The 13,031-nt window shown below is 36.0% G+C and overlaps 1 protein-coding gene across 1 annotated transcript; it reads right to left on the reverse strand.

Annotated features, from left to right (window-relative positions):
- Positions 1 to 12,292: 12,292 nt before the first annotated feature.
- LOC129891888 (uncharacterized) lies at positions 12,293 to 12,739 on the reverse strand. The gene has a single exon (XM_055967364.1). The coding sequence runs from the start codon at positions 12,737 to 12,739 to the stop codon at positions 12,293 to 12,295; it is 447 nt and encodes a 148-aa protein (XP_055823339.1).
- Between the last annotated feature and the right edge of the window lie 292 nt (positions 12,740 to 13,031).

The following is a 13,031-nucleotide window of genomic DNA, read 5'->3' on the forward strand; positions in this document are numbered from 1 at the left end:
ATTTTCATCATATCAAACTTTAGTTGTGGTGCTTCCTCCCCCCAACAGTGGTATCAGAGCCCTCGGTTATTCTGTCTATTTTATGCGAAGATACTATCTGTGAATAGTAATTTTTCGTGAATAGTAAAATTCGGTGAATAGTACTATTCACGTGAATAGTAAATTTTGGTGACGGTACAGTTTGTCACGACTGTTCGTAAAAATATTCAAAAACGATCTAGAAGGGTGTAAAGCAAATAACAATGTCGAGTACAACAAAGTTTGATGTTGAAAAATTCAATGGGACTAATTTCTCATTGTGGAAAATGAAAATAAAAGCGATATTGAGAAAAGACAATTGCTTAGCTGTAATTGATGGCAGGCCCACAGACTTTGTTGATGACAGCAAGTGGAACGACATAGACAGCAACGCAGTTGCTGATCTACACTTGGCACTAGCTGATCAAGTGTTGTCTAGTGTAGCGGAAAAGCGGACGGCGAAGGAAATATGGGATACCCTTATAGGGTTGTATGAGGCCAAGTCTTTGCATAATAAAATCTTCTTAAAAAGAAGATTGTATACTCTTCGAATGGCAGAGTCCATGTCAGTTACTGAACACATCAATACTTTGAATACTCTATTTTCGCAACTTACAACAATGGGTTGCAAAATAGAGGGTACTGAACGTGCGGAGCTTCTACTTCAAAGTCTGCCTGACTCGTATGATCAACTCATCATCAACCTGACGAACAATACAGACAGTCTAGTTTTCGATGAAATTGCAGCTGCTGTCTTAGAAGAAGAAAATCGGCGCAAAAATAAGGAAGATAGACAAGCAAGTTCGCAACAAGCTGAAGCTTTGATGATGGTGAGAGGAAGACCAACGGAACGTGGCCCCAGTGGGAGTCACAATCATGGCAGATCTCAATCAAGAAGTAAAAAGAATATCAAGTGCTACAACTGTGGCAAGAAAGGGCACTTCAAGAAAGATTGTCGGTTCAAGAAGAAGAGTGAACACCCTGAGCCATCAAATGCTCAAGGGAATATTGCATGTACCTCGGATGATGGCGATATTTTATGCAGTGAGGCAATATCAAATAATGAAGGCAGAAAACGTTTTGCTGATGTCTGGATCATGGACACAGGAGCAACATGGCACATGACTTCCAGGAGAGAATGGTTTCATTAATATAATCCTATCTCAGGAGGGTTTGTGTTCATGGGAAACGATCATGCTTTGGATGTTATTGGTATTGGATCCATCAAAATAAAGATGTATGATGGCACGGTTCGCACCATCCAGGAGGTACGACATGTAAAAGACTTGAAGAAGAATCTATTGTCTTTAGGACAACTAGATGATAATGGATGTTCGTATAAGACTCATGGTGGAGTCATGAGAATATCCAAAGGAGCGCTTGTAGTGAAGAAAGCAGAAAAACTTGTTGCAAATCTATATGTGCTTAAAGGTGAAACACACCAAGAAGGAGAAGCATCAACCGCCTCAGCAAGTTCATTTGAAGAATCAACGATGATGTGGCATCGTAAACTTGGCCATATGTCGGAACGAGGTTTGAAGATTCTTGCTGAGCAAAAACTTCTTCCAGAGCTCAAAAAGGTTTCACTACCCTTTTGTGAGAATTGTGTTACCAGCAAGCAAAATAGACTAAAGTTTAGCAGTTCCTCTGCTAAAAGCAAGAAAATACTAGATCTGGTTCACTCTGATGTCTGGCAAACACCGGTGGAGTCTCTAGGAGGAGCGAAATATTTCGTGTCATTCATCGATAATTACTCCAGGAGAAGTTGGGTGTATCCAATCAAGAGGAAGACAGATGTTTTTCCAGTTTTTAAAGAGTTCAAAGCGCGGGTGGAATTTGAATCTGAGAAAAAGATCAAGTGTTTAAGGACAGATAATGGAGGAGAATACACTGGTGATGAATTTAATAACTTCTGTAAACAAGAAGGTATTAAACGGCAATTCACGGTGGCATATACTCCACAACAAAATGGAGTAGCAGAGCGGATGAACAGAACCTTGTTGGAATGGACAAGAGCTATGTTGGCAACTACAGGGTTGGAAAAACCATTCTGGGCAGAAGCAGTCAAAACCGCTTGTTATGTGATCAATCGGTCACCATCAACCGCAATTGATCTGAAAACGCCAATGGAGATGTAGACAGGAAAACCAGCTGATTATTCTCGCTTACATATATTCGGAAGTCCTGCTTATGTTATGTACAACACCCAAGAAAAATCAAAGTTGGATCCAAAATCCAGGGAATGCATTTTCTTAGGGTATGCTGATGGAGTCAAGGGGTATCGCTTGTGGGATCCCACAGCCCGCAAGGTGGTAATCAGCAGGGATGTTGTATTTGTTGAAAACAAGATACAAGCAAAAGAAGGTAGCACTTCAAAAGAAAAATCAGAGACTACTACAGTTGAAGTTGAAGAATTAGAAGAAGTTCCAGTTTCTTCTGAAGCAGCACCAGAGCACGAAGAACAAGAGCAAGCTGAGATCGAAACTCCAAAAGTTCGACGGTCAACAAGGGAGAGAAGAGAACCATCTTGGCACTCAGATTATTCTATGGAGAGTAATATTGCATACTGTCTATTAACAGAAGATGGAGAGCCTTCAACCTTTCAAGAAGCTATAAAAGGCCAAGAATCATCTCTGTGGGTGGCAGCAATGCAAGAAGAAATGGAAGCTCTTCATAAAAATAAAACATGGGATCTTGTTCAATTACCACAAGGAAGGAAGGCCATTGGAAACAAATGGGTCTACAAGATCAAACGCAATGGTAATGATCAAGTGGAGAAGTATCGTGCAAGATTGGTGGTGAAAGGATTCGCTCGGAAAGAAGGTATAGACTTTAATGAGATATTTTCTCCGGTGGTTCGACTCACAATAATTCGAGTGGTCCTGGCGATGTGTGCTACATTTGACTTGTACTTGGAGCAGTTAGATGTTAAAACTGCATTTCTTCATGGAGAGCTTGAAGAAGAAATTTATATGCTCCAACCAGAAGGTTTTGAAGAACAGGAAAAAGAGAACTTGGTTTGCAGGTTGAACAAATCTCTATATGGTCTCAAACAGGCGCCGAGATGTTGGTATAAGAGATTGATTCCTTCATTATAAGCCTTGGATACAACAGACATAGTTCAGATCCTTGTGTTTATTACAAGAGATTTGGTGATGAAGATTTTGTTATTTTGCTGTTGTATGTTGACGATATGTTGGTAGCAGGCCCCAACAAAGATCGTCTCATAAATTTAAAGGCACAGTTGGCTAGGGAATTTGAAATGAAGGACTTGGGACCAGGAAACAAGATTCTAGGGATGCAAATTCACCGAGACAGAAATAATAGGAAGATTTGGCTTTCTCAAAAGAACTACTTGAAGAAAATCTTGAGACGCTTCAAGATGCAAGACTGTAAGTCAATTTCTACCCCACTTCCTATTAATTTCAAGTTATCCTCAAGTATGAGTCCTAGCAATGAAGTAGAGATGATGGAGATGTCTCGAGTACCGTATGCATCAGCAGTGGGAAGTTTAATGTTCGCCATGGTATGTACAAGACCTGACATTGCACAAGCAGTGGGAGTGGTTAGTCGATACATGGCTAATCCTGGAAGAGAGCATTGGAATACTGTTAAGAGGATCCTAAGATACATCAAGGGTACCTCAGATGTTACAATGTGTTATGGAGGATCTGACTTTACTGTTAAAGGTTATGTTGATTCAGATTATGCAGGTGATCTTGATAAAAGCAAGTCCACCACAGGTTATGTGTTTACTCTTGCTGGAGGAGCTGTAAGCTGGGTTTCAAAACTGCAATCTATCGTGGCTACATCTACGACGGAAGCAGAATATGTAGCAGCTACACAAGCTAGCAAAGAGGCAATATGGATGCAGATGTTACTGGAGGAGCTTGGGCACAAACAAAAGAAGGTTGCTCTGTTTTGTGACAGTCAAAGCGCTTTGCATCTTGCAAAGAATCCGGCATTTCATTCAAGAACAAAGCACATACGAGTTCAGTATCACTTTGTCCGTGAGAAGGTGGAAGAAGGCAGTGTGGACATTCAGAAAATTCACACGAATGACAACCTAGCAGATATGTTTACAAAGCCGATCAACAGTAATAAGTTCATATGGTGTCGATCTTCTATTGGCCTAGCAGAAACGTAACATTGCAGTAGTTGGGTAGAAAGGATGGTGTGAAGAGTTAATTGATTCTCAATTAAATCTTCAAGTGGGAGAATGCAGAAGTCAAAAAAAAGAGGCAATGCAGAAGTCAAAAAAAAGGGGCTGCCTGCCAGCACCCTTTTTTTGACATTGGTTGTTGAATGTATACAATTTGCTGCCAACAACTCTTACACGTTTTTGAAAACGCGTATACGCGTTTTCATTCTCCTATAAATAGAGGGCCTCTTGCCCTCATTTAAATCATCCCAGAAAAGAGAGAGTAAGAATACAAAGAGAGTTTTACACCAAGATAAATATTGTAGTCTTGAGTGTCCTCTTTAGTAGTTGTTCCTTTTACAAGAGAGAAGTGTTAATTGTTGTTTTCTCCTTGTATTTGAGAGCTGTGTACTCCATATTTTATAGTGAGATCCTTCTACCCCGTGGTTTTTCCCTTCTACATTTAAAGGGGTTTCCACGTAAAATTTTCGTGTCCAATTTATATTCATTATTCTCATCATATCAAACTTTAGTTGTGGTGCTTCCTCCCCCAAACACTACAGACAGTTCCTATTTGGATCAAACTACCAGGGCTCGATTTCAAATACTAGAGCAAGAAAGGACTAAGTAAGATTGGAAGCTTGATAGGTCGACCATTAATGGTGGATCATAATATGGAGGAAAGAAATGGGCTGGATTTTGCTAGAATACTGTAGAGGCTGAGATGGGAGAACAACTACCAGATGAGGTGAGATTTAAGAGTGAAAAAGGGAAGATGATTGAGCAGAAAGTGCAGTATGACTGAAAATCAACACTCTGTAAGTTTTGTGATAAATACGGACATAGAGAGGAAGTGTGTAGATTGAAGAAAAAGGTGCCAAAGCCTACTTAGGCTCCTCCAAAGCAAGTAGCAGGGTAGGTGGACGAGCATAAGAAACAATGGTAAACTACAAGAGGGAACCAACCAGAGAGGCAGGCAGGGGTCGTGATACATCAGCAAAATAGAATAATGCAAGGTGAACAAGAAGAAAGTAGCAGTAATGAAGGAGGGCAAACACCTTCTAGAATAGGGAAGACAACTCCCAAGTTTCCTCAAGGGAAGACATCACAGATTGAGAGTATCAATTCCTTTCAACTATTACAGAAGAAAAAGGCACAGGATGGTATCAGTGGGATAGTGGGTGGCCATATATGGTTAACTTGTTAAGCTGGAATTTGAGGGGGTTTAATGCTCCAAATAAGCAGAAGGAGGTAAAACTCCTTTGCAATGAAGAAAAGGTAAGCTGCAAATATGTTTGCTGGATGGAAGTACATAACAAACTTGGACAAGCACTACAATGGGAGGATATGGGTAACTTGGAGGCCTGATTACTATGTCCTAAAACCTATAAATATGACTGTTATACATCATTTTAACTCGAGGTCAAACGGTGTACAATATATTGGTAATTTCTAATTAATTAATTTAAGGAGTCGTCACCTAATTATTTTAAGGTAAATTAGGATGCCTTAATAATTAACTAATTTAATGCTAAAGTTAACTCCAAATAATGGTCTACTTTAATGATTCTAGTTAAGGGTTCCAGTTATCCTAAAAGGAAGGTGTTAAGCATTTTTTAAAATTCGTTAAAAATGATTACCGGTCAAATTTAGGTTAATTAAAAGAGGATTATAAAATATATTATTGAAAAGTTTAGAAAAATATTAATATCTATGATAACTAGATTTAAATTAACCTTAAGAAAATTTTAAAGTAAAAACAAAAATTAAAAATATACTAATTTCACATAAAAACTCAAAAAAAAATGAAAGAAAAATTATTATAACTTTTAAAGGAATTAAATTGGTTAAGACTTGATTTTTTTTAAACAAGTCCGAGAGCTTGAAAGAATGCGCATAACTTGCTGGATCTTTGCTTTTGAAACCAAATAGATGAATCAAATATATTTTATTAGAAGAAAAATATTTTCATACAACTAGTTAGACAAGAATTTCTTAAAGCTAAAGCAATCAAATTTTCAGCATTATATAATATGCATTTTTGCCTAAAAATATTTTTATTCACTTGAAAGCTATGTTTTATCTTCAAATCAGACCATTTAAATTTTCAAAAAGGAGTTGCGTTTTTTCTTTTAACAACGTGTCCATATTACATACTAAAAATCTGCATGAAAAAAATGCTAAGAAAAGGTGTATTCTTGCACCCAAAATCTTCCTTTTAAATACTCAAATTGCTTCACTTTAAAGCTTTTTAAAAAATACATTTTTTAACCTTAAAAATCTGTTTCTCAAAGTCGTTAAAAATATATATTTAAGGCTTTTAATTTATCGAAAATAGATATGAAAAAGCAGATGCATATCTACTTGAAAAAAAAAGTTCAACCTTCTTTGCAAAATTTTGCTGTCATAATTAGAAGAAATAAGTTAAATAAATAAAACTAAAATAAAAGCATCGTTCCAAATGAATATACTAAATCCAATATCTAAAGGCTGGATAGGTGAGTGACTACATCTTACTATCGTTCTTAGTTGGTTTGTACAAATTCAAACACAAATAAAAGCAAGCATAAATATTAGTGCTAAAATGTGTAAAACATTAACCAAAGCATAACACCATATGTATGCATAAAAAATATAAAGCTTTGAAGTGAGGAGGAAGTAATGGATTTTTCATTTTGGAGTGAGCAAATCACTATAGACTCGAGCCAAATGCATATATCAATCGCTTCTCTGATTTGGACAAAGATGGAGTCATGTCACAACTCCAAATATGCTCTCGAGTGTACGTGTAAATAAAAAGAGTAAGAGATTAGTAAGACAACTTACCTTATGAAAGCAAATAAAATTGCACAAGAAATGTAATATCTAAGATATGAGACAAGCAAATGTCAAAACAAGATAACTTTCAATCCAATTAAAAATAGTTAAATATGAACACACGTCTATGGATGTTCAAGGCATATATTGTAAGCATTCTTGAAACAAGAAAATTCACATACATTATCTGCTAAATAGGTATACAAAAACTAAAAATATGCATAAGGACGCAGAAGAGAGTTGATGGCGGTACACATTACCTAGTGTTTAGGGACTAAGCAGTAGCAAAATATGTAACCCTTTTTAATCACGCTTTTACTAAGTGAACTGATAACTTGAAACAAAAGAGACGTTCATTTATTAGCTAATCATTAAAGAAAATAATTACTATTTTTTTTTAGTTTTGCAAATGTGAGATACTCATATATAATGTTTTAGAAAGATGAATGTACAAACAAAATGGTACTATATGTATGGCATCTGATGAGTGACAGTAACAGAAATATGTCTTCATCATCTCCAAACAAAACACGGTTACATTTTTAATCACTCAATATCCTAACTAAATTAAGTAAAATTATTTTGGACACTTAAATTTTGCATCACACATTGATACAGAGGCTTAACAAAAGAAAAAGAGGAAAATATATCTATTGCGGGGCAGTGAATGGGAGCACTTCGGTCATGAATCTACCCTCGCTCTTCAAGTAAAGTCAAGTGCAATAGAGAGAAAATTCAAAAATTCTTTGCAAGAAATATTCAAATAAAGTGTAAGAATTTGTGTGTTAAAGCTTGTTTTTTGGCTCAAGATTTTTGTCCATGCTAAACTTGTTTCTTGCCTGCCTTTTTTTTCCCCTAGAGAATGAACCCCTCCTCTTTATAAACTTGTTTGGTTAACCCTCTTTCTATTTGTTGATATCTTTTCCTATAAAATAATACAGAATGGGCCAACTTATATTATATTGGGAAACGAATATTATATTTTTTTGAATAAAATAATAAAAATGGACGGATGAATATTATATATATATATATATATATATATATTGGAACGTTCAAGTGGGGACAAAGGGTGATGGATATTGTTGGGCAGTGGAAAGATTGTATGGGTTAAAGTATATGTGTAAGGATGAAAGTTACTAATATGGAGTATGGAATATATTAATGTTAGTGTGTTGTTGATGTTGTTGTGAAGGGAAAAGGGGGGGAGGGGTGAGTTGTTGGAATATTTTAAAGGATAATAGTGTAGGTGGTCGAGGGAATACTTTGGGGTTGGAAAAAAGTGGTCACGTGTAGGGGTTCAAATCTAAAGGGAGGTAGAACCTCAGAAGAATAAGAAAAAGGCATTATCAGAAGAATTGTGTGAAATAAGTGAATTTATCCAGGTAGTCTGAAAAAGGGAGATAGAAATGCGCTTATTTGAATATTGATTGGGGGAATTAAAGAATTGAAAAATATTGTCTAGTAGTGTGGGTTAGTTGGTGGTATATTTAATATAGTATTATATATTATAGGGAAGGTTGACAATTGAATTGGAAGTTGGGTCTAATTGTATAAAGGGCGAAATTCATTGGTGACCCCCTAAAGTTGGCATCAGTTTTCACTTAGACATCTCAACTAGACGTTGTTCATTTTAGACACCTCAAGTAAGGCTTCGATGTGTCATTTTGACACTTTGTGCTGACTTGGCATATTGCGTGTGCTACACCCATTTTAAGCGCGTGAAGAACGTTTTTTCTTTAAAAATGATTTTGTTTTTCTTCTTCTTCTTCTTCATTTTTTAGCATTGTTTTGAGAGATGAACATCATTCCTATTCTTTGTTCTAGTAAACAGTTACTCCAACTTTTATTCTTCCATCATTTATTTTTTTAGAGCCCATTTTCAAGGACCATTAAACAACCATCTCTTTTTATTTCTATTTTTTTTTACAATTCTTAATTTTGGTTGATTCTGATTCGAAGTCTCTCTCAGCCCGTCAGCCGGTCTTCTACTTTTACGACAAATTGGAGCTGATTCGAGACACCCTACATAGCTGGGAAGATGCGCACCACTATGGTGGTCATTTTGGCATTGGTTTTGTGCCATATAGTTCGCCGGAGCTCCTCCGCCGCCACTGTTGTAACAACCCCTAAAATGTTGTATGTCGGTATTTCAATTCTCGATAAAAATAATACAGCCTCTGTATTTTGGGCATAACTTTTCATAAGTTGGTTCAAATTAGGTGATTCAAATTTCTAGGTAATCACAACATCCTTACCTACAACTTTCATGAAGAACATAACTTCAAATTCGGAGTATAAGTAGGTCAAATAAATTAATCTTTGCAAGATATAGTGTTGTGACGAAATTAAGTGTTGATAGAAGAAAATTCATATCTCACTGTAGGTTGCTCCAAATTGGTTGATTCTTGAACGATATGAAACTAGACTTCCATATCTACAATTCTTATGAATAAACCAAATCCTAATAAGGAATTTATCTTATTCAAACGTAGCTTCGAAAATGAGTATTCTGTTAAAAAGAACTCATCTTACCTACCATGGAAACATCTAGATGCATTTGACATCATGCATGACATAAATTGTCCTCCATTTAACATCATCCATGACATCAATATATTCCATTAAATTTTCAGATTTTTCTTTATAATTATTTTATTTATTGTTAGGTCCCTCTTTCCCACCTATAAATACCCACCTTATTTCCTCATTTTATTCATCAAGCTTTCCTAAGCATTTCTTCTCTCTATATACTTCTTCTCAAATATAGTTTTAGTTTTAGTAGTATAAAAATACTACTCCGGTTATTCTTATACTCCGGGTAGTACACAAAATGCTCCGGCGAGAAGAAAAGGCTAGGGATCCAAGAGTATTCCAATTCGGAGTAAACCTTCGGATTTAAGGTATGTAAGGCTTTCATAGCATTGGATTGAGTTCGTCCATGCGCTCAATAATTAAATTTATTATAATTGAGTTATAGTTGAGTTTTATTCAAATCTTGAATTCTAGATGAATTAATTCTTCTTCTATTGAGTTTGATATATTTATGCATTAATATTATTATTATTGTTATCTCTCATATTATTGGAATTATTGTTCATGGCTACTTTCCCATGAATCCTAATTGATTTGATGTTCATGAATATTTTTACATATGTTTTGAGTAAAGATGTTGGCTTTTTATTATTTTTATTGATAAAAAGAGAGTTATATGAATTAATACTATATATGTATTTTATTGAGTTTTGAAAGAGTAAAAGAGTTTAATTTGAATGAATTTGAGAAAATGATATTTTGAGCAAGATGTTTTGATGAGATGTAAATGATGTTTTTGGAAGTATAATGATTGATGAACATGAAATGAGATGAGTTTGATGATTTAAATTAAAGTCCGATGAGACTAGATGATGAGTTTAATATGAGCACATATTTTGGGAGTAGTATTGAGCACCGAGTTGGGTAAGAGTTTAATTGACTCAAACCCCAGAACTACGTAGCCAGCGTAGGATGGAGGCTATGCCTCTTAAGTCCCAAAAAGAGGACTTTGATGAATGGATCCAAGATGGTGATGTCCTTTACCCTGGCAAGGTATTGGATGGATGTGGCAACGACATCGCTTCGTTGTATCATCGCTAGCTCATAAGTGATGGTTGTCGATTAGAGAAACTCCCAACTGAGTAAGCATTGCTTATTACTATTATTTTTATTATTATATTTTAAACTTGCATTACATATTCATGTTGAGATGATGTTGAGTTCTGAGCTGAGTTTTATTGAGAGGAGTATCTTGATATCTATCCTTACCTTCCTGCCATTTTACATACTCGTACATTCCACGTACTGACGTCATTCGACCTGCATCGTTTTATGATGCAGATACAGGTGTTAGAGATCCTCAACAGGCGCATCGTTGAAGATCATTTCTTTTCAGCTATTTGGTGAGTCCTTCTTGTATTCGAAGGAACTCCTTATCCTTTTATTATTGTTGAGTGTGATGTTTCTTTTGAGGTAGCCATGGACATGTCATTGGCACCATCTAAGAGTATTAGAGGCTTCATAGACAGAGTCTGATGATGTAATCGGAGTAGTTCTCCTTAGAAACTACTTCTTCTAATAATTATCTATTTTTCCTTTGATTATGACAAGCCCACATTAGTATTCTTAAGTCTTCCGCTCATGAATAAATAAGAAATGAGACCAAGTGGTTCTCTCAGAAGTCAGAAATGGTTTTTGAGTGCCGGCCACGCCTAGGGTACCCTCTCGGGGCGTGACAACTGTTGTCAGAGGTCTTGGAGAAATTCGACAACTTTGGTGATGATTCAAAATGGCGCTCATGGTTTAGAAGATGCACTTCATCATTAAGAACATTTTGGCATTTATTTTGTTTGATTTGGGTCGACGGAGCTCCGGCGCCACCACCATAAAACTCACCGCCGACGATTTTACCATTAGAATTGCCTGAAAATTGGCTGAGAGGTACTTCATGAGGTCGCGAACAAACCCCAGTAGTGTTGGGTCTCGAATGTCACCGGAGGTGCCTCGATTTTGAAGGCGGCGCTGCGGCGATTCACAGGCGATTCTGTCAAAGATCGCCTGTTGAGAACTCTGTCTATGCATAATTTTTTGGTCTAATTTTTGGACCATATGTAGCTCTTGAAATGGAGATTCATCTCCTATGGCTGGTTTCATTCGAATCATTCTAGTTTTTTGCAGGGAGATGATTTCGCTGTGTTTCATTATGGTTTAGAAGAGAGAAAATTGAGAGAGAAACAGAGCAGGAGAAGATTGAATAATTTGGATAGTTGTTAATTTTTATTTTTTTAAAAAAATATTATTTGAATTTTAAAATACCACGTGTCATAAAGAGATTGGTCATTTTTTATTCAAAAGTCATTATTTGATAATTATTTTGATATATATATATATATATATATGCCACGTGTCTTTATTTAATTCGCTGCTTTTGACACGTCAGGCGAGTGCATTACACACACTTAATATATTTTGGTGATTGTCAAAAAAGTGTCAAAATGACACATCGAAGCCTTACTTGAGGTGTCTAAAATGAACAACGCTTAGTTGAGGTGTCTAAGTGAAAGTTGGTGCCAATTTTAGGGGCCACGGATTTCGTGTTGGTCAGCACATTTAATTGTTGTGGTCGCGTTTATGACACTTTCTGCATTTCATATCAGGTTTTCTCCAACACTTGAAATGAGGATGATTTCTTTTCCTACAATGCTGACAAGGTGGAAATTTTCCGCCTTTATTGTCACTACTGAAATTGCTATCAGTTGCAACACCTTCTGTTGACGTAGCCTAGCCCTTATTGAACTTTTTCTTCTTGCCTTTGCCTCCAGAATTGAATTGTTGCCTTGCTTGCAACGTAGCTTCAACAGTTGCCTCGTTCCTCATCATTCTTTTTTGTTCCTGTGCTTGTAAGGAGTTCAAAAGTTCTGCCAAAGTAATATTTGACAAATCTTTTGTATTTTTCAATGAAGCAATTGTTGCTTCAAACTTTTCAGGTAAAGTAACAAGGATTTTCTGCACAATCCTTGTATCAGAAAGCTCGTCGCCAAGAAACTTTACCTTATTGGCCACACTAATAAGTTTTTCTGAGTATTCCTTAATTGTCTCATATTCCTTCATTTTTTGCATTTCAAATTCCCTCACCAGGTTTAAGACCTTGATGCCCCTAATTCTTTTATCTCCATGATATTCTTTTTCCAGAAAGTCCCATATTGCCTTAGCCGAGCTAAGAATCATGATTCTAGAAAAAATATTAGGAGATACTGTAGCATAGAGACAAGCTGTTATGTCGGAAATAGACGATTTAAAATTAATTTCAACTTTATAGAGAAAAAATCAATTTTAGAACAGAAGAGTCGCCACTTAATTTTTTAAAGAAATTAAGAAAACTTAATTTAAAAGACCCTAACAGATTTAAGTCTTAAAAATTCAGAGAAAAAGGTACGAGGTTCATATTACTATTTTAAGAAGGTTTTAGCACTTAAAATAGCCGCTAACATGCGGTTGTCCGACGATTTGAAAATTATTT

This window comes from Solanum dulcamara, chromosome 6 (genome assembly GCF_947179165.1).
Source record: "Solanum dulcamara chromosome 6, daSolDulc1.2, whole genome shotgun sequence".
NCBI classification, from domain to species: Eukaryota; Viridiplantae; Streptophyta; class Magnoliopsida; order Solanales; family Solanaceae; genus Solanum; species Solanum dulcamara.